The following is a 21,543-nucleotide window of genomic DNA, read 5'->3' on the forward strand; positions in this document are numbered from 1 at the left end:
TAACTAAGGGATTATGGTCGGCCCAAGTATTAGTCTCAATCTCAATATTTCTGATTTTTTCCATTATATGTGCTGGAGCCCATGCCATATCAATCCTGGACCAAGTTCTATGCGGGTTAGAATAAAAAGTATATTGTTTATTTTTTAAGTGATACTCTCACCATACATCCAGTTCTGTGCACATTTTCCAAAATGGCGCGGGTAAAATTACCTTCTCTTCTCTTTTTTTTGCCCTATGTAATCCATTTGAATATCTGAAATTGCATAAAAATCTCTTATTATTATCGTATTTTCTATTGATAATTCATTTATTTTGTCATTCAAATCTTTATAGAATTGTTTTTGATTGTCATTTGGTGCATAAATTAAAACAATTACGAGAGGTTTTGTTTCCAAATCTTCTTGTACCATTAAAATTCTACCTTCACTGTCATTATATATTTGTTTAGATTCAATTATTTCATCAATATAGATTGCTAATCCTCTTTTCTTTTGATTTGCCAAACTAGTATATAGTTTCCCCAGTTTTGAGTTGTTAAGAAGGCTTCTCTTTGATTTTTTAATATGAACTTCTTGTAAAATATTTATTTGAGCTTTTTGTTTTTTAAGTTTGGTCAATATTTGATTTCTTTTCTTTGGATTATTCAATCCATTAACATTAACTGAAAAAAATTTCAAGTCGTGTGTCATCTTTATTTGTAGTATTTTTTGGTTTCTTTCGGTTCACACAGTCTTGTATCTAGTACCAATTCTTGTTGGACCCGTGGTTGTTTCTTTTTAACTTCTTGTGTTTCTCCCCTTTCTCCACCAGTGGCCCCCCTTACTTCTTCTTTACTCTTAAACTCTTTTATATATATATATATATATATATATATATATATATATATATATATATATATATATATATGTTTTTCTTATGTCGGATCACCCTGGTATATTTAAGGAACGTCACAGCTCCTTTTTGCCTCTAGGCCCAACCCAGGGCCACTACAAGGCAGTTAATATATTTATAGCCGACAACTATATTCTGTATGTGTTAAATATATTTTTAGCTGGAATTTTAAAATTAAGGGAGACTAGGATGGTCCCATTTCGGCCTTATTAGGCCCTGGGTTGGGCCTAGAGGCAAAAAGGAGCTGTGACGTTCCTTAAATATACCAGGGTGATCCGACATAAGAAAAAACATATAGCCCCTCCCTGGTACAGAGCTGGAAGGATTCAGATCTGATAGCTCTAACTGCTAGTTCTCTGCTTTACAATGCAGAGTTCCCCAGATCGAATCCCAGTAAAGAAAGGGTGTGGCTAGCTGATGAGGCCTAATAAGGCCGAAATGGGACCATCCTAGTCTCCCTTAATTTTAAAATTCCAGCTAAAAATACATTTAACATATATATATATATATATATATATATATATATATATATATATATATATATATATTTCCCCTTTTTCTTTTTAATATATATTTTTGGAATTTTTAAAAATATATTCTTTGGATTAAACAACTCTAATATTTTTCTCTTAATCTCTTCTCTTCCTTTCCCGCTTTTTTTTACTAAATTAAATTGTATATACAGTGATACCTTGTGTTACAAACTTAATTGGTTCTGGGACAAGGTTCTTAAGGTGAAAAGTTTGTAAGACGAAACAATGTTTCCCATAGGAATCAATGGAAAAGCAATTAATGCGTGCAAGCCCAAAATTCACCTGTTTTGCCAGCCGAAGTGCCCGTTTTTGTGCTGCTGGAATTCCCCTGAGGCTTCCCTCCATGGGAAACCCCACCTCCGGACTTCTGTGTTTTTGCGATGCTGCAGGGGAATCCCAGCATCGCAAAAACGGGCGCTTCGCTGGCAACAGAAGTCTGGAGGTGGGGTTTCCCAGCAAAGGGAGCTTCAGTGAAATTGCAGCATCGCAAAAACACCGAAGTCCTTGAAACTCCACCTCCGGACCTCTGTGTTTTTGCGATGCTGCGATTTCACTGAGGCTCGCCTCGCTGGGAAACCCTGCCTCTGGATTTCTGTTGCCAGTGAAGTGCCCGTTCTGTTGCCAGTGAAGTGCCCCTGCAGCATCACAAAAACACGGAAGTCCGGAGGTGGGGTTTCCCATGGTGGGGAGCCTCAGGGGAATCCCAGCAGCACAAAAACGGGTGCTTCGCTGGCAACAGAAGTCCAGAGGCAGGGCATCCCAGCAGCGGCGGTGGGTTTGTAAGGGGAAAATAGTTTGTAAGAAGAGGCAAAAAAATCTTAAACCCCAGGTTTGTATCTTGAAAAGTTTGTATGAGGCGTTTGTAAGGCGAGGTATTACTGTATAAGATGTGCTAGAAATTTTGTTTCCCCCCCTTTTTTTACCAAGCCGCCCCCACCTTAACAACATAGTATATTACTCACCCTTTCTCTTTTTTTCTTCCTTTCTTTTTATACTATTAAAATTCCTTTAATTAATCTTTATTGCTATTTTAAATTTCTTTAGTGCCTTGCTATTAAATTCAAACTGAACTTAGCTTTTGTTTTATTATTACAATATATTTTTCACACTTTCCCCTCTTCATTTTATTTTACACTTTTTGTATATGTATTATAACTGCTTATCTTTTTTCAATTGCTAAAAACAATTATTGCAACTGTAATCATAAGAGATTGCTTTAAGAAATTGTATAATAAGGCATAAACTTTTGAGGTATGAAAGGTTCTTACAGGTCACAAAGTGTGACTTCGGTGACAACAACTAGAAAGCAAACATCTACCCCAACTCCAACCCCCACACCTAAAGTATCTCCAACATCATCTCCACTATAACAAAGGACAATAACAACAATGCTAGCAAAGGAAAAAGAAAAAGAGAAAGAAAAGCCACCTGCAGAACTAAACCTGCAGTCTATCCAAGACACATTAGCAGGTATCCAAGATTTCATGCAGAAGACACAAACTCAGACAAAAACCCAACTGGAAACTAACAAAGAGGAAGTGAAAAAATATTTTGAAGAAATGAAGCAAGAAATGAAAAACGAGATGGGCACGCTGAAAACAGAGATCAAAAAAGAGATTGGTGAACTTAAAATTGAAATTGCCGAAGTCAAAGGGAGCATGAGTGAAATGGACGGAAATATGAAAGCTATACAACAAAACCTACAACAGAATGAAAAAAGAATAAAGGCAACAGAAGAAAAAATCCAAGATATGGGACAGAAGGTAGAAGAATATGAAGAACACAATTACGCAGCCTGCAGAGGCTTCGACGAAGCAATAACCAACCTTGAACTCCAATCCGCATCACATGGTTTGAGATTTCAAAACATTGAAGAGGAAAGAGATGAAGATCTATCAGCAAAAATGGCAGAAGTAATAGGAGAAATCTTACAAGCTGATCCAGGAGAATTGATAAGAGAAATAGATGAAGTTTACAGAGTTTCAACAGGATATGTAAGACGGCACAACTTACCAAGAGAAGTACACATAAAGTTTGCAAGAAGAATAATTAAAGATGATATCTTAAGACAGGCAAGAAACCAGACATGGAAACACAAAGGGAAAGATATGATGATTTTGAAACAAGTTCCCAAGAGGGTAAGAGAGAGCCAAAGAGAATATTACTTCCTCACAAGTGTTTTAATCAAAAAGAATATTGTCTTTCGATGGGTGGTACCAGAAGGTCTCCCCTTAACTTGGCAAGCAATGAAAGTGAAGATAGAGAGTGTGGACCAAGCAAGATCCTTTCTTGCCCAAAGCGGATTGGACAAGATTGAGCAACTACAGATAGAGCAAATGCCTAATCCTTATGTCCCATCAAAGAGACTGTGGAAACTCTGGAGGCTCCGGAAAAACCTTGTTGGTCCATTGACATCAGGAAGAAAGACAGCTGGGTTGGGAGTAACAGAGGAGTCACTTTCAACTGTGGAAATTGGAAACCGTGGTGGGAATTGGAGCTAGAAGCCCTCTCTGACCAGGGGGGATTCACTAAAGCACCTCTGAGAGGGGGACATTTGAAGAGATATAAAGCCCAGCAGGCAAGGGAAACTTTAGAAAACCTCAACATCCAGGGAACCCCAGAATGACAACTAAGGAGTATTAGGAGCACAGCAACTACTGATGAGGTCAGGGGGACCACCAACACCCTGGAGGCTACCAATCGAGTGTAGGGCATAGCAGAAGACCTAACAAATGCTTCCCCAAGCACTGGAAACCATTCCCAATCAACCCCAATCCCCACAACTAGAAAGGAAAGTTTGGTAGGGATTTGTAATAACTAGGATTCTTTGTGTCACATGTACTCACCTACATGCAAGAATATGAGCATGATTTCCAGACACCAGAATCCCGAGTGCGAGCTGTTACACTAGCCCTAAAAGTACCAGCGGCCAGATGGATAATGCCCTGCACAATGCCAATGCACCAGAACTGCCCAAATTTGATCGTTTCATGATGGCCTTGTGACAATATTTTGAGGATCGACTTGCAAAGCATGCAAATGCATTAAGGTGTTGAAGCAGGGATTATGGCCAGTGGCAGAGTATACTGAAGAGTTCTGGGACCTTGCATGTCATGTGAACTGGCCAGAAGACATCCTGGTAAGCTATTTCAAGGATGGACTGACTGATGATCTGTATAATGCCTTCATGGCCAAAGGCGCACCAAATTACCTGCATGAGTGGTATCTCACCGCTGAAGAAGCAGAGATCAATATGGCCAAAAAACCAGTATCAACTGGGGCAAGCATAGAAGAATTCTCCACCCCAATAGAAGCAGGAGCCCTTCAAAAGGCAAAATACTTTTCTCCTAAATCCCCAACCTGTTTCAAGTGCGGAAAGGAGGGACACCGAGCTACCCAGTGTCATTCTGAAACATCTGCCCAGAAACCAGAATGCTTGATGGAGGAAGAAACCAATGAAGCCTGTCCCACATGAGAGGGAAACTGCCCTGAGGAGCAGTGAGAGGATAGAATCTCCATCTTCTCCCATCTTTGGAGATAACATTCTGGTATCGCAAGGGGAGGAAGAAAACTCTTTGGAAGTGATCCAGAGGATGAACCACTGGTAAGCAAATCAGTTGAACCATTCACCCTCCCTTTTAGACTATTCATCCCAAACCAAGATGGAGAAATAAATATCTTCGCATTAGTGGACTCAGGGTGCACCCGATGCTTGATCAGCCTAACCCTAATAGGAGAATTGGGAATTAAAGTGAGAAAACTGAGAATCCTCATTGCTTTTTGCCAACTAAATGGGTTAATAGCGGGGGAGGGCAGGGGGGAAAGCCAGATTTTTCTTTTTTATTAATAAAAAGAAAAGAGGATAAAGGCATTAAAGGATTAAACATAAGAAAAGAACATTATAAAGTATAGGACTTTGCTGACCATTTGGCATTCATAATTGAAGAACCACTTGAAACGGCCGCAAAATTAATTAAATGCTGCTCTACTTGCGAGCAGCTCGAGATAAGAGCTGGGAGGGGAGAGATATTTTTGTTCTACTTACAAGCCCAAATTCGGGATACGAGCGCCAAGGAGCTGTCTCCTGAAGCCGAACGCTAACTTCCGCGTTCGGCTTCAGGAGACAGCTGCGAAGCGGCGTGCGTGTTTTAAAAGGTTGCAGCCGGCCTGGGGGGCTTGGGGGGGTGCTGGCAAGCCCCCCAGGCCGGCTGCAAGCACTCCCCCGAGCCCCCCAGGCCGGCTGCAACCTTTTAAAACACGCGTGCCGCTTCGCAGCTGTCTCCTGAAGCCGAACGCGGAAGTTAGCGTTCGGCTTCAGGAGACAGCTGCGAAGCGGCACGCGTGTTTTAAAAGGTCGCAGCCGGCCTGGGGGGCTTCCCAGCAGCAGCTGCCCCGAATCCGCCGAGGCTCGTTGGAGGCGCCGCGCCCGCGCTTTTGAACGTTCAAAAACCCATCTCTTTTTTCGGGGCGCACGCATTAATCGCTTTTCCATTGTTTCCTATGGGAAACAATGTTTCGACATACGAGCTGTTCAACTTACGAGCCTCCTTCTGGCACCAATTAAACTCGTAAGTCGGGGTTCTACTGTGTATATATATACAGTGATCCCTCGATTTGCGCGTTCTCGATTAGCGCGAAACGCTGCAACGCGGTTTTTCAAAAAATATTAATTAAAAAATAAGTCCGCGTTTTTTTTCCTACACCACGGTTTTTCCCGCCCGATGACGTCATACTGATTGCTGATTGCCATTGCCATTGCCGCCAGCGCTGCCCCAAGAAAGCCGGTGAGAGGAAGGAAGGAGGGAAGGAGGGAGGGAGAGAAGGGAAGGAGGGAGGGTTGTCATTGCCATTGCCGCCAGCGCTGCCCCAAGAAAGCCGGTGAGAGGAAGGAAGGAGGGAAGGAGGGAGGGAGAGAAGGGAAGGAGGGAAGGAGGGAGGGTTGCCATTGCCATTGCCGCCAGCGCTGCCCTGTGGGTAGCGGCGAGGAGCCCGAAAAAATCACCATTGCATTGCCAGCCTCCGAACTTGCGTCGCTCCACCTTCTGCGCATGTGCGGCCATGGAACAAAGGGCGCGCATGCGCAGATGGTGTTTTTACTTCCGCATCCAGTATAACGCGGAAATCGGTTAGCGCGGGAGGTCTTGGAACGTAACCCCCGCGCTAACCGAGGGATCACTGTATATATATATATATATATATATATATATATATGTATGTATATAGAGAGAGAGAGATATTGTTCTGAGTTCGGGTTTTGCCCCGTGTAATATTTTGAGTGTCTATGCGACATTTCAGTGAAATCACCTATATATAATTTATTAGATTTGTATGCCGCCCCTCTCCGATATAAAATCTCACTAAAATCCAGGTGAAACAATTAGAAGAAATGACAAAAATGCTAGTTTAAAAAGTAAAATACTTAGGGATTTGGATCACGGCAAAGTACTCTACATTAAAAGAGTGTAATTATGCTAAATTACAATTTCAAATTTTAAAAGATTTATAAATTTGGAAAAATCTAAAGTTATCACTACTAGAGAGAATTTCCTCTGTCAAAATGAGTTTCCTGTCACTTTGCTATTCCCCTTTCAGGTTATTTCCATCAATCCAGGTAAGCATTTTTTTAATGGATCTGACTAAAAAAATAATAAGGTGCATTTGGCAGGGCAAAATATCAAGAATAAAACAAAATTCAATGCAGGATGTAAAAGAAAGGAGGATTTGTACTACCAAAGTGGAAACTTTAACATGGATAAAGGAATGGCTCACATTAGAAAATGAAAGAATTTTGTTAATAGAAAGGCATGACCTCCTTCTAGAATGGCATGCATTTATTTGGTATGAAAAATATAAAACACATTCATATTTCAAAAAACACCTGCTCAGAAACCCACTACTACAAATTTGGCTGGACATCAAAAAACACCTTTATCAAAAGATACCAGATTGGATTTTACCATTAGAATCAATTTATCATCCAAATTTAATACAATTTGATACTGTAATAAAATATAAAGATTTACTGAACGAAGAACAAAAATTGAAATCCAAAGAAGAATTAGTTGAAAGGGTTATACCACTAGATTGGTGGACCTATGTTCAGATCTACGATAAATTTCAAAATAATAAAGGTCAAGGTTTTCAAATAGGAAGGGGCAACTTCAACAGGATACTGATGGGTATGGATTTACAAAATCTACAAATTTCTAATATATAAAACAGAAGAGATAGAAGAATCTTATGATTACTTGGGCAAAAAATGTTAGAAACTCAATTGATTTGGATAAATGGGAAAAAGTATGGACATTTAATTGGCAAGTTACAAGATCCACCGTGTTCAAGGAAAACCAGTGCCAGATTTTTACCATTGCCATTTGTCTCTCAAAGATGTTTTCAAATACATCAACCATATATACTGTACTGGAAATGTAAAAAAGAAATTTGAACATTTTATCATCTATTGTGGATTTGTTCAGAGGCAAGGATGTACTGGAATAGGGTAGTTATATGGTTAAAAGAAACCATAAAAGAAATAGAGAAAAAATCCAGGTTTTTCCTGTTAGGCATTTTTAACAAGGTTTATAAAAAAGAAATTCAGTAGCTCATTATTGATATTCTTACAGCAGCCAGGATTGTTTATGCACAACAATTGAAAAATAAAGAGATATTTATCAAGGAAACAATAATCAAAAAAATTATGGATTGTGCAGAAATGGATATGCTTACAAAGAAGTTGAAAGGAATAACTTAATAAAGGTTCTTGAAGAAATTTTATTTATAGTATAAGTAAGGATTATGCAATCATAACATTAACAAAGCAATGGTTCAGGAAATTATGTGCAGTAGAGCAGATATATCAATTTTGGTTTCTTTGTATCTAATACCTATAATGTTCTTGCAGATTTAAATGACAAGGTTGTTACAGATATTAGTGAGACCCCTCAGGTGGAGGATGAGGGGATTTTCCAAGGGGAAATTGTTGTAAGTGAGGTGCATAGTGTTACCAAACCATCAGGTGCACTTAGTGGGAATAAAAAGACGCATTTTCTGGTGGGTGACTCGACTGTTATAGGTGTTGATTTAGATGTGGTGAGGTGTCCCCCAGGGGCCATTGCCAGCAAGGACAGGAGGCGGATTGCAAATATTGTCAAGGCTGTGAGTAAAGTTAATAATGATATGGTGGTGCATCCTGGCACAAATGATTTGTCAGAGAAATGTTAATCTAGTAAAAACATATTTCCAATGTCCTAGTGTGGAGCTGGGTAGAATAACTGATTCAGTGACTTTATCAGAGGTGTTACCAGTTTGTGGTAAGGAGGATAAAACAACTTATATCACAGAATTTAATGTGTGGTTAAGGCAGTGGTGTAAAGCTGAAGGTTTTGGATATGCTAGTCATGATGTTATAGGTGGTCTAATAGGGAGTTGTTTAAGAGGGATGATTTGAATCCATCATACAGAGGTACCCAGGTGCTTGGTGAGGAGTTCAGAACTTTTTGGGACAGGCATTTAAACTAGGTAAAGGGGACAGAGGTGTAACTGATGTGGATAATTTCTGTCCCCGACCAATGAGGATAAATCAGTTGTTGACATTTATGAAAAGGCAGCTGTAAATGAAATAGATGTAGTTGTTGATGATAAGATGCAAACAAATAATGATAATAATGTTCTTCGTGTAATGTGCTTGAATGCTCAAAGCTTGTAAGGGGCTTAGAAGTGCTGCCTTTGTCGTGGTCAGATAATTTCCTACTGCGGCTTAACTTCCTGGCTCCAATCCTTCCCCGCAGGGAGGCGGAACCAATTAGGAGGTTCCGCCCCAGACGCCTGATGGATCCAGAAGGCTTCCAGATGGCGCTTGGGGTTATTCCAGATACACTTGTCCACAGTTCGGCAGAGTCTCTTGCTGAGGCCTGGAACAAGGCTGCAGGGGAGGCTCTTGACCGGATTGCGCCGTTGCGACCTCTCCGCGGCACTAGACCCCGTAGAGCTCCATGGTTCAACGAGGAGCTCCGGGTGTTGAAGCGCCAGAAGAGACGTCTGGAGAAGCGATGGAGGAAAGTAAGTCCGAATCCGATCGAACACTTGTAAGAGCTCATATTAAGACTTACAAAGTGGCGCTCAAGGCGGCAAGATGCGCGTATCATGCCGCCTTGATTGCATCAGCAGAATCCCGCCCGGCCGTTCTGTTTAGGGTAACCCGCTCCCTTCTTAATCAGAGGGGAGTTGGGGAGCCCTTGCAGAGTAGTGCCGAGGATTTTAACACGTTTTTCGCTGATAAAATCGCCCGGATCCGAGCGGACCTCGACTCCAATTGTGAAACAGAGTCGACTGACAATGAGTCAGTCGAGGTGACTGGGGCTAAACGTCTTTGTCCATCTGTCTGGGAGGAGTTTGACTTGGTGACACCTGATGAAGTGGACAAGGCCATTGGAGCTGTGAGTTCCGCCACCTGTTTACTGGATCCGTGTCCCTCTTGGCTGGTTTCGGCCAGTCGAGGGGTGACATGGAGCTGGGTCCAGGAGATTGTCAACGCCTCCTTTCAGCTGTGGCGAGGGGGGCGTTTGCCCAGGTTCGCCTGGTGCACCAGTTGCGGCCCTATTTGGACCGGGAGTCATTGCTCACAGTCACTCATGCCCTCATCACCTCGAGGCTCGACTACTGTAACGCTCTCTACATGGGGCTACCTTTGAAAAGTGTTCGGAAACTTCAGATCGTGCAGAATGCAGCTGCGAGAGCAATTATGGGCTTCTCCAAGTATGCCCATATCACTCCAACACTCCGCAGTCTGCATTGGCTGCCGATCAGTTTCCAGTCACAATTCAAAGTGTTGGTTATGACCTATAAAGCCCTTCATGGCACCGGACCAGAATATCTTCGGGACCGCCTCCTGCCGCACGAATCCCAGCGACAGGTTAGGTCCCACAGAGTTGGCCTTCTCCGGGTCCCGTCGACTAAACAATGTCGTCTGGCGGGACCCAGGGGAAGAGCCTTCTCTGTGGGGGCCCCGACCCTCTGGAACCAGCTCCCCCCTGAGATTAGGATTGCCCCCACCCTCCCTGCCTTTCGTAAACTCCTTAAGACCCACCTTTGCCATCAGGCATGGGGGAACTAAAACACCTCCCCCTTGCCCATGTTGTTTTGTTGATTGATTGACTGTGTGCCTGTTTTTTATATATACTGTTTTTTATGAGATTATTAATTTAAATTGGAACTGGATGGGTGGGCATTGGATTTGGTATTGTGTACTGTACTGTTTTTTATTATTGTTGTGAGCCGCCTCGAGTTTGCGGAGAGGGGCGGCATATAAATCCAATAAACCTAAACCAAACCTAATGGCCATAATATCTACAGATAATTTGGATCTGGTTGCTGTAACTGAGACATGGTTTAAGGACTACAATGAATGGGAAATATCCATATCAGGATATACTTGTATACGAAGGATAGAGTAGAGAGAAGGGGAGGTGGAGTAGCCATTTATGTTAAAGAAAGTCTAAAAACAACACTAATTCAAAATACGTGTAAAGATCTGGAGACTCTCTGGATTTGCATCCAAAATAAAGACGGTACTGTCATTAGAATTGGGGTGATCTATAGGTCTCCAGGGCAATCTGAGGAATATGACAACAAGATGGTGGATGAAATTACCCAAATGGCAGTAAAGGGAGATATCCCCAGTGCCCTTACATGCAAAAGTAAAAATATAGTAGAAGCCTTTACAGGAGCAGCTCTGGCACAGCTGGTTAAGACACCAACTTGAGAGGAGAATATTCTAGATTTAGTTTTTACAAATGGGAATTGGGTTTCAGAGGTCAAGGTGGGAGAAAATTTAGGTTGCAGTGACCATCTATGCTTGTGGTTTGATGTAAAAACTGATTGTGAGCAATCCTATACTGCAACCAAAGTATTGGATTTCAGAAAAACAAATTTTAATGCAATGGGGGAATATTTAAATAATGAATTAAAGGGGAGGGATAAAATGGCAGGAGCGAGCACCCAGTGGACTGTATTAAAAAAGGCCATCTTAAAAGCCACAGGACTGTATGTAAGGCAAATAACTAAAGGTAAAAGGAAGAAGAAACCGCTATGGTTTAGCAATGATGTAAGGGCTATAGTCAATGAAAAAAAGGCTGCCTATAGGAGGTACAGTGATCCCTCGATTATCGCGGGGGTTACGTTCCAAGACCTCCCGCGATAATCAATTTTCCGCGGTATAGTGGTGCGGAAGTAAAAACACCATCTGCGCATGCGCGCCCTTTTTCCATGGCCACGCATGCGCAGATGGTGGAGCCGGGGAGCGACGAAAGTGCGGAAGCCGACAAAGATTGCTTTGAATGTCGGCTGCCCCGCCCGCCGTTCACCCGCCCGCCCACCCGTTCACCTGGCCGCCTGGCCGCCTGCTCGCTGCTCGCCCGTTCACCCGCCCGCCTGGCCGCTCGCCCGTCCACCCGCCCGCCCAGCTGCTCGCTCGCCCATTCACCCGCCCACCCGGCTGCTCGCTCGCCGTTCACCCGGCCGCTCGCTCGCTCACCGCTCGAGAGCAAGAGCGGGAGAGATAGAGAAAGAGAGAGAAGGAAAGAAAGAGATGAGAGAGGAAGGAACAGAGTGTGAGAGAGGAAGAAGCAAGATAGAGAAAGAGAGAGAGAAAGAAAGATGAGAAAGGAAGGAAGAGAGTGAGAGAGAGGAAGAAAGAGAGAGAGAGAAGAGTGGAAGGAAGAGAGAGAGAAATGATAGAAAAAAGGGGAGAAAAAAAGAGAAATGAGAAAATGATTGAAGCAGAGAATGACAGGAAAGAAAGAGAAAGAGACAGAGAAGTGACTCTTGGTGATGACGTATGACGTCATCGGGTGGGAAAAACCGTGGTATAGCAAAAAAACCGTGGAGTATTTTTAATTAATATTTTTTGAAAAAGCGTGGTATAGCGTTTCGCGAAAATCGAGACCGCGAAAATCGAGGGATCACTGTATAAAGAGTCTGGAAGTATAGCTGATAGAGAGGTGTATAAAATGAGACAGAAGGAGGCAAAACGGATGATATATGCTGCTAAAGCCTCAAAAGAGGAAGAAATTGCCAAATCTGTAAAGAAGGGGGATAAAACCTTCTTCAGATATATTAGTGATAGGAAGAAGAAAAACTGCAGCATCACGAAGCTTAGTACCGGGAATAATACATGCATTGATGGGAATAAGGAGATCGCTGACCATTTCAATAGCTACTTCTGTTCAGTTTTCTCAAAAGACACCTTACAAAATAATACTATAGAGGGATATAGCATTGCTTCCAGCTGTACGGATTCAGCTCCAGTGATCTTAGAAGCCGATGTCTTAGAAGAACTTGAACGATTAAAGATAAATAAGGCAATGTGTCCAGATGGCATCCACCCCAGAGTTCTTAAAGAACTCAGATCTGTCATTGCTACCCCTCTGGCTGATTTGTTTAACCAATCCCTGTTAACAGGAGAATGTTCCTGAGGATTGGAGAATGGCCAGTGTTGTGCCTATCCACAAGAAAGGCAGTAGAGAAGAAGCTGGTAACTACAGGCCAGTTAGCTTGACATCAGTTATAGTTATAATGCTGGAGACTCTACGCAAAAAGAGGATAAATCAGCACCTAAAAAACAATAACTTATTGGACCCAAATCAGCATGGCTTTACTGAAGGCAAATCATGTCAGACTAATCTCATTGATTTCTTTGACTATGTCACAAAGGTGTTGGATCAAGGTGGTGCCGTGGATATTGCCTATCTGGACTTCAGCAAAGCCTTTGATACGGTTCCACATAAAGAGCTGATAGATAAATTAGTGAAGATTGGACTTAATCCCTGGATAGTTCAGTGGATTTCAAACTGGCTGAAGCGTAGACATCAGAGAGTTATTGTTAATGGCGAGTATTCTGAGTAGAGACAGGTTACAAGCGGTGTGCCACAAGGGTCTGTTCTGGGTCCTATTCTTTTTTAATATGTTTGTGAGTGACATAGGGGAAGGTTTGGTAGGGAAGGTTTGCCTATTTGCTGATGACTCTAAAGTGTGCAATAGGGTTGATATTCCTGGAGGGGTCTGTAATATGGTATATGATTTAGCTTTACTAGATAAATGGTCAAAGCAATGGAAACTGCAGTTTAATGTTTCCAAATGTAAAATAATGCACTTGGGGAAAAGGAATCCTCAATCTGATTATTGTATTGGCAGTTCTGTGTAGGCAAAAGTTTCAGTAGAGAAGGATTTAGGGATAGTGATCTCTGACAGTCTCAAAAAGGATGAACAGTGCAGTCAGGCGGTAGGGAAAGCAAATAGAATGCTTGGCTGCATAGCTAGAGGTATAACAAGTAGGAAGAGGGAGATTGTGATCCCACTGTATAGAGCGCTGGTGAGACCACTTTTGGAATACTGTGTTCAGTTTTGGAGACCTCACCTACAAAAAGGTATTGATAAAATTGAACGATGGGCAAAAAAACCCATATATCCATTGTAAGATAAAATACAAGAAATAGTATAAGAGCAGAGTAGATGGGCCATGAGGTCTTTTTCTGCCGTCAATTTTCTATGTTTTTAATGTATAATGTCATATCCGATAATAGCTTCTGACAGAAAAAGGGCTATAGATGCCCCAAATGTTTGTTGTATGCCTGTTTATGTTTTGTGTGTATTTATTCAAAATTATTTTAATTTTTTTTTTAAAAAAGATCCTTTTGAACTACCTGGCTCAGAAGTTCTTGCTTTCTTAAGATAGACAGAGAGGCAATCCTTACAGAAAGGGTATACAAAGGAAGCACCACAAACCCTGGCACTAGAGAAGACCCTTTGAAACAGCACAGCAATTTAGGGGTGGAGGAATCTCATCTAGTCCATCCCCTTGCTGCAGTAGGAAACCTTACATTCTCTGGATTATTTTGGTGCCTCTAACAGAGAGGAAAATTACCAGAAAGGAGGAGTTTACTAGGGCAAGGCTACCTTGCAGAGGAAGGCTGCCATGCAGAGATAATCCTTGATTTAAGACCACAATTGAGTCCAACATTTTGGTTGCTAAGCAAGAGCATTGTTACATTTTAGTAAAACCACATTTTACTCAATCCATGACATTTCCTGGCTCTAACAGTGATGTGCAAGCTAGGGAAGAACCTTTGAAGGCATGTGTAATGTTCTAATATACAGATGTTATGGATAAATGTGTGGCAGAAAGTGGACTCTGGGTGTGTTTTTCCAAAAACAGTAAGTAAGGTTGAATGTGTAGTTTTAGTAGAGTTGTTATGTGTGTGTATGTTTGTGTGTGTACATACACATACAGTATATACAGTAGATAATGTATCTTTTTGTGTGCCTTTCTGTAATATGTGTGTACACAAAGGGCATATATACATAGGATTAAATAAAATTAAATAGTATATTTTGTAAATAGGTAGGGAAATTGTATCTTGTTGAGGTCTTTGAAGCAAGGAGAGGCCAGGCACCCTAACCCTTGACACAAGTGTCATCAAGTTGGCCATGCCCAGCCAGTCACATGACCACCCAGCCACTTGATCACCAAGCCACTCTCACCTAGTCACATGGCCATCAAGCCACTCCCACCTGGTCACATGACCCTGAAGCCATGCCCACAAAGCAAGCCATACCTAAAGGGTGGTAGCAAAATATTATGGAACCCACCCTTCGCATAGGATTATCATTCACTGAAAAATTAAAATATATCTCCTTGTTATTTAAAAGTGTGACAACAACAAAAATTATGTAGAATCATTAATCTAATTTACATCTACAGAAGAATAGTTTTGGATATAAGTTTTTATTGTATATATATAATTTTTGCTTACTTAGGCTTAAAATGTATATTTATACATATTCAAAATTGTATTGATTTTTTGTATTGATTTTTGATGTATATATAGTAGACCTATCTATTTTAAGAGATTGCAAGAAATATAAATAATTGAATTCCCATTTTCTACCACGTGGCCACTGTGATATTAATTTTTAAAAATATTTTTGTATTAAAATGCATTTTTAAAAAGCTATTGAACTTCTTTACTGTGATCATGATTCTAATCATTTTTTATTCCTCTTTAAACATGCTTAATTTGGGTTTCTTTAGTGTTGAACCTGTGATGTTGATCCTTAAGATACTACTCACGGTGTCTTTATTTCAGTAGTAAAAGTCATGAAGGTGACAAATTTATTCCTGCTCCACCATCTTCTCCCTTGAGAAAGCCGGAATTAGAAAACCTAAGGTAAGTTCTTTCATCTACCCAGAATGAGCTAGAAATCATACAATTAGTTTCTGATAAGTAATGATAATACAGTGGTACCTCGAGATACGAGTTTAATTCGTTCCGGACCTGCGCTCTTAAGTCGAGCAGCTCTTATCTCGAACGACTTTTCCCCATAGGAATTAATGTAAATAATTTTAATTGGTTCCAGTCCTCAAAAAACTCACAAAGTTAGTCTAAATTATGCAAAAAGACATTGCAAGAATAAATGTAACTTTACTTATTAATAAGATGATAAGCTGAGAGCTTTCCTTCCCTTCCTCTTTTTACCCAAAACAATCAACATGGCAAACTTTTATTTTTATTCATTAAACTGTAGTTATTTATTCAACTTCACTGCCACCCAATCCTGTAGAGGGAGGAAAGAAGGGAGGAAGGAAAAGGAAAGCAAGAAATGGAGGGAGGAAAGGAAGGAAGGAAAGAAAGAAAGGAAGGAAGAAAGAAAGGAAGAAAGAAAGAAAGGGTGAAGGGACAGGAACAGAGGAAGGAAGCAAGGAAACTTATGAAAGGGGAGAGTAACTTCACTGCCACCCAATCCTGTAGAGGGAGGAAAGAAGGGAGGAAGGAAAAGGAAAGCAAGAAATAGAGGAAGGGAAGGTAAAAGAGAGAAAGAAAAAGAGCAAGAAAGAAAGCAAGCAAGAGAGAAAGAAAGAAAATGAAAGAGAAATAAAAATAGAGAGGGAGAATGAAAGAAATGGAAGGAGGGAAGGAAGGAGAGAAAGCAAGAGAAAGAAAGAAAGCAAGAGAAAGAAAGAAAGAAAGAGAAAGAAAGAAAGAAAGAGAAAGAAAAAAGAATGAAAGAGCAAGAGAGCAAGAGAGAAAAAGAAAGAGAAAGAGAAAGAAAGAAAGAAAGAAAGAAAGGCAACTTCAAAGAAAGGCTCACTGAGCATCTCTCACTCTCTCTCTCTTTCTATCCCTCTCTCTTTCTCTCCCCCCTCTCTCCCCGTTTCCCTCTCTCTTTCTCTCTCTCCCTCTCTCTTTCTCTCCCCCCTCTCCCCCCTTTCCCTCTCCCCCCCCAGGCCGGCAGCGATGTTTTAAAACAGCCGCGCCGTTTGCGAGCTAACTCCTGAGGTGCGGAAGTTCGCCTTTGGCGTTTGGGCCATTCGGAATGTGAAATTCAAAACAGCGTTCGGATCCCCCCACCCCCAGCAGAAGCCAAGGACCCCCAGAGTGGGGCGGCAGGGGAGGCGACCGCCTCTCCACTCACCAAGTGCCGGGATACGAGCCGAGAAGAGCCGGGCTGGCTTACTTTCCTTCCTTCCCGCGCTGATGCAGAGCCACTCGAACAAAGCGTCACGCCCCCCTGACGCTTTTGGCGGCAAAAGAGCCCAGCGTCGCTTCGGAAGCCGCCGAAAGCATCAGAGGGGCGCGACGCTTTGTTCGAGTGGCTCTGCATCAGCGTGGGAAGGAAGGAAAGTAAGCCAGCCCGGCTCTTCTCGGCTCGTATCGCGGAGAGGGGCGGCATACAAATCCAAGTAATAAATTTTAAAAAAAAAAAAATGTCTCTCCTCTCCCAGCTCTTATCTCGAGTAGCTCTTAAGTCGAGCAGCTCTTATGTCGGGGTTCCACTGTATGAAGAAGTACCTTTTTTAAAAAAACGAACATCTATCTTTCATGTATTATGAAGAAATGACAAAAAGATAATTATATTTTAGTTTGTTTTATATTATACCAGCTGGTCTTTGTACATATACCGTATTTTTCAGTGTATAAGATGGACCTTTTTACTTTAAAAAAGTGCCTCAAAAACTGGGTGCTTCTTAAATGCTGCGGGGATGGGGTGGGGTTGGGCAGCAGTCAGCAGCGTCAGCAGCAGCCTTCCCATGCTTCAGCGGCTGTCCCAGAGGCCGCCCAGCAGCCCTTGGCTGCTTCCCTCCCTGCGGGAGACTGGCAGGCATTGCCCGAGGAGCCCTCCCAGCAGGCAGAAAAGCAGCTCAGGCGAGCAGCTGTGGCAGGGGCTGGGCGGGGGCTGCCTTTCTTTGGCTGAGGCAGCTTTATTTGGAGCGGCCTTCCCCAACCGCTGTGGTCATTCCGCTGCTGGCCGCGCATACCAGCCTCCTTCTGTCCTTCGCTTCGGTGTCAGAGAGAAGACAAGTGGCGTCTATGCTAGCTTCCAAGCCTCCTGCATAACTGATTCTTTGTCTGGGAGCCCTGTCTCCACCCCCCACTCCGCACACACCTCCGTTTCATCCTGCACTCCAAAAGCGCTTTTCTCTCCATTTAGGACCAGCGTTCTTCTCTCGGGGTAGGGAGAAGGGAGCCCCAAGCGCTGCCATCAAGCTCCGTGCAAGGCAGCCACAGGTGCTTCTGGAAATCTTCAGCCAGGCAAAAGACGTGGTGGCAGTGGTGGAGGACTCCTGAGAACCTCTGGCGCCGCCTCTTTTGCCTGGCTGAAGATTGCTGGAAGCACCTTGGCTGCCTTGCACGGAGCTTGAAGGCAGCGCTTGGGGCTCCGTTCTCTCCACCCCGAGAGAAGAGTGCTGGTCCTAAATGAAGAGAAAAACGCTTTTGGACAACAGAATGAAACTGGGGGTGTGCGGGGCGGGAGGAGGAGTTGGGGCTTCCAGACAGCGAATCAATCATGCAGGAGGCTTGGAAATTAGTGCAGACACTGCTTGTGTCCAGGTGGTCTCTCTCTCTTTCTCTTTCACACACATGCACACATACACACACACACAAATGAGGGAGCGGAGGAGAAAGGCGGGCTGAGCCGGGTTGGGAAAGGTAAGCCCGGCAGCCTTGGAAGAGTTGGCGAATGAATCCCAGGGGGGTACATTTCCACGTTTCACCCACTTCTGCCCAAAAGGGAGCTTTGGGGAAGTGGCGAACTGCACCCCGTGGCCTGCATGCCGTGCTTGGATGGGCTCAGAAAAGCCCCCCACCCCCCGCTCCTTCACAAGTCGCTTCCCAGCTGGGTCTCCGGCTTGCAGCAGACAGCCTGATCCATCTGCAGTGGGCAATGCTGGGACTACTTGGCTGGGGGGGGTTGGCGTTTCTGGACAAGTGGGCTGCTTCTGTAGCACCCCAAGTCTCCTCCTCATCCTCTAGACAGATTCCTCCCAGGATTGAGGAAGCAGAATCCACTCGTGGCTGCCTGGAACAACTGTCTGCCGGCTCTCGTTTTCCTTCGCCAGGAATGCTGCTTGCTCAAGAAGGCAGGGATTCTGGAATCGAGCCGACTCTGGATTAAAATGAGGCTGGACTGTGACATTCAAAGCGGGGGCAGTTGGTATCTGCATTGCTCTTTTGGCATTCTTGAAGAGAAGATGAACTCTTGAAAAAGGGTCCCCAGCAGACAGGGTTGCTGAAATGTGGGGTGACACGATCCCTGCAAGTTCAGAGAAGGATCCAGTAGATCATTTTGCTGAAGGATGAAAACTGGGGGGAGTTTTTGCCTTCCCCATCCCCTAGGAGTTCTCTGCAGGATTCCCATTCTGCATGCCCCATTTTTTACAAAAACACAATGTTTTTGCCTTCTAATTACCCCATCTAGCATGACTGGAGGAAGAAATCTGGGAGTTGAAGTTCATTAGTCTTAAAGCTGTCAAGTTTGAAGTTTGTAAAAAGTGTACAGGGTTGTAAAAAGTATACATGGTGGTAAAATGTATTCTGCTACAATGGTATTTTATTTTATTTTAATTTTATTTATCTACTACTCTGCAAAGTAAAGAGAACACGATGGATTGAAAACTGGCTGACTAACCGCATCCAACAAGTAGTCTTCAATGGGTCTAGGTCCACATGGAAAGAAGTAAGCAGCAGGGTACCACAAGGATCAGTCCAAGGCCCAGTACCCTTTAATATATTCATCAACAACCTAGATGAGGGAATAGAGGGGGAATTACTATATATACTCGAGTATAAGTTGACCCAAATATAAGCCCAGGGTGGAAAATACAGCGGCTACTGGTAACTTATAAAAATGGAGTATTCTTCTATTGTAGCTTCTTAAAATTGTTTTTGTAGGAGAATAAAAAAAACATATGAAGAATGGTTGCAGGAACTGGATATATCTAGTTTAATGAAAAAAAGGACGAGAGGGGACATGATAGCATTCTTCCAATATCTCAAGGTTTGCCACAAAGAAGACCGAGTCAAACTATTCTGCAAAGCACCTGAGGGCAGAATAAGAAGCAATGGGTAGAAACTAAACAAGGAGAGAAGCAACTTAGAACTAAGGAGAAAATTTCTGACAGTTAGAACAATGAATCTGTGGAACAGCCTGCCACCAGAAATTGTGAATGCTCCAACACTGGAAGTTTTAAAGAAGATGTTGGATTGATTGACTGTGTGCCTGTTTTTTATATATACTGTTTTTATGAGATTATTAATTTAAATTGTAACTAGATGGGTGGGCATTGGATTTGGTATTATGTACTGTACTGTTTTTTATTATTGTTGTGAGCCGCCCCGAGTTTGCGGAGAGGGGCGGCATATAAATCCAATAAACCTAACCTAAACCTAACCCATTTGTCTGAAGTAGTGTAGGGTTTCCTGCCTAGGCAAGGGGTTGGACTAGAAGACCTTCAAGGTCCTTTCCAACTCTGTTGTTATTATTATTATGTAACTTTTCCTTCCAAAATGTTTTTTATTTCTTGCACTTTTCTTCCTTCTTTTTAAAAATTCCTTCTTTTATCATAACCAAAAACCTCTTAAAATATCTTAGGAATGTAATCACACCTGTTATCTTAATCTTCATTACAATATCATTATAATTTTCTTAATAATTGGGATTTCATATATTATTTCAAAACAATTGCTTAAATCAAACTTCCATATGATAAATATTCAGATTTTCCATTTAAAACATATTTCATAAGTTAAAATAATTACTATCTCAATAGATCAGTAAATAACAATTGGGGATTACTCAATTATTAATTGTAAAATCTTTCTTCTACATGATATTTATCTTGCATAAGGAGAAACCATACTCTAAAAAAAGGTAAATCTATTCATATTAATTATGTAGAACAAATGATTAATGACAAAATCCATACTATTATATTATCCTAATCTTTGTATTGTTTTAAACAAGTCAGCACTAATGATCCTTTTGGGTATGATAAGTACAGTTGGAAGAAAAAGTTTAATTACACAGTTATCCCCACTTGAAACAACATTTAATTTAAATAGGTAACTTACATTTTACTTGTACATTTTATTTACTTGTAAAATATTGTTGCTGGCTTGATCAGAAGAGAAAGCCATGGTTCCTTCATTCTGAAAGTCTCTTCAACCCTTCCCCCCCTTCCCCCAGTGCTTCCTGTAGAGGAGAAGCTGTGATTGGTTCAGCCTGCTGTCAATCAGGCGGCTGAGGGGTCTTGCCAACTGGACTGTAGCAAGAGCAGAAGCAGCCATGCAAAGAAAAAAAGCCTTGTGTTGCCAGAGCTATGAGGTTTCCTTCTTCCCTGCCTTTTACATCCAAACTGTGCAGCTTTGGAAAATGCTGCACGGGAATTTTCAGGTCAGTGAAGGTCAGTGACTCGAGTATAAGTTGAGGTTGAATTTTTCAGCACATTTTTTGTGCTGAAAATCTTGGCTTTTACTTGAGTATATACAGTAATCAAATTTGCAGATGACACCAAGCTGTTGGGAGTGGCCAATACCCCAGAGTATAGGCTAAGAATACAGAAAGATATTGACAGACTTGTACAGTGGGCTCAAACAAACAAAATGAAGTTCAATGCAGAGAAAAGTAAAATACTACCTCTAGGTTAAAAAAACCGCCAAAAGTACATACAATTTGGGTGAAACCACACTCCACACAAGTGACTGTGAGAGAGGTCTAGGAATCTTGGTAAACAACCAACTAAACATGAGCCAGCAATGTGCAGCGGCGGCTAAAAAAGCCAAC

General features: G+C 42.2%; 1 protein-coding gene across 4 annotated transcripts in view; it reads left to right on the forward strand.

Moving 5' to 3' along the window:
* The window catches only part of CNOT10 (CCR4-NOT transcription complex subunit 10), a 133,601-nt gene that overhangs the window by 61,199 nt on the left and 50,859 nt on the right, over window positions 1–21,543 (forward strand). For 2 of the 4 annotated variants that reach the window (XM_070727305.1, XM_070727302.1), the window contains exon 13: window positions 15,567–15,647. The exons of 1 other annotated variant lie outside the window; for it this stretch is intronic. In XM_070727305.1, coding sequence (XP_070583406.1) covers window positions 15,567–15,647 — 81 coding nt within the window. The remainder of the gene's footprint in view (window positions 1–15,566; window positions 15,648–21,543) is intronic. One more of the 4 variants, XM_070727303.1, reaches the window with a different exon arrangement.

Source organism: Erythrolamprus reginae, chromosome Z (assembly GCF_031021105.1).
Source record: "Erythrolamprus reginae isolate rEryReg1 chromosome Z, rEryReg1.hap1, whole genome shotgun sequence".
In the NCBI taxonomy this organism is placed as follows: domain Eukaryota; kingdom Metazoa; phylum Chordata; class Lepidosauria; order Squamata; family Dipsadidae; genus Erythrolamprus; species Erythrolamprus reginae.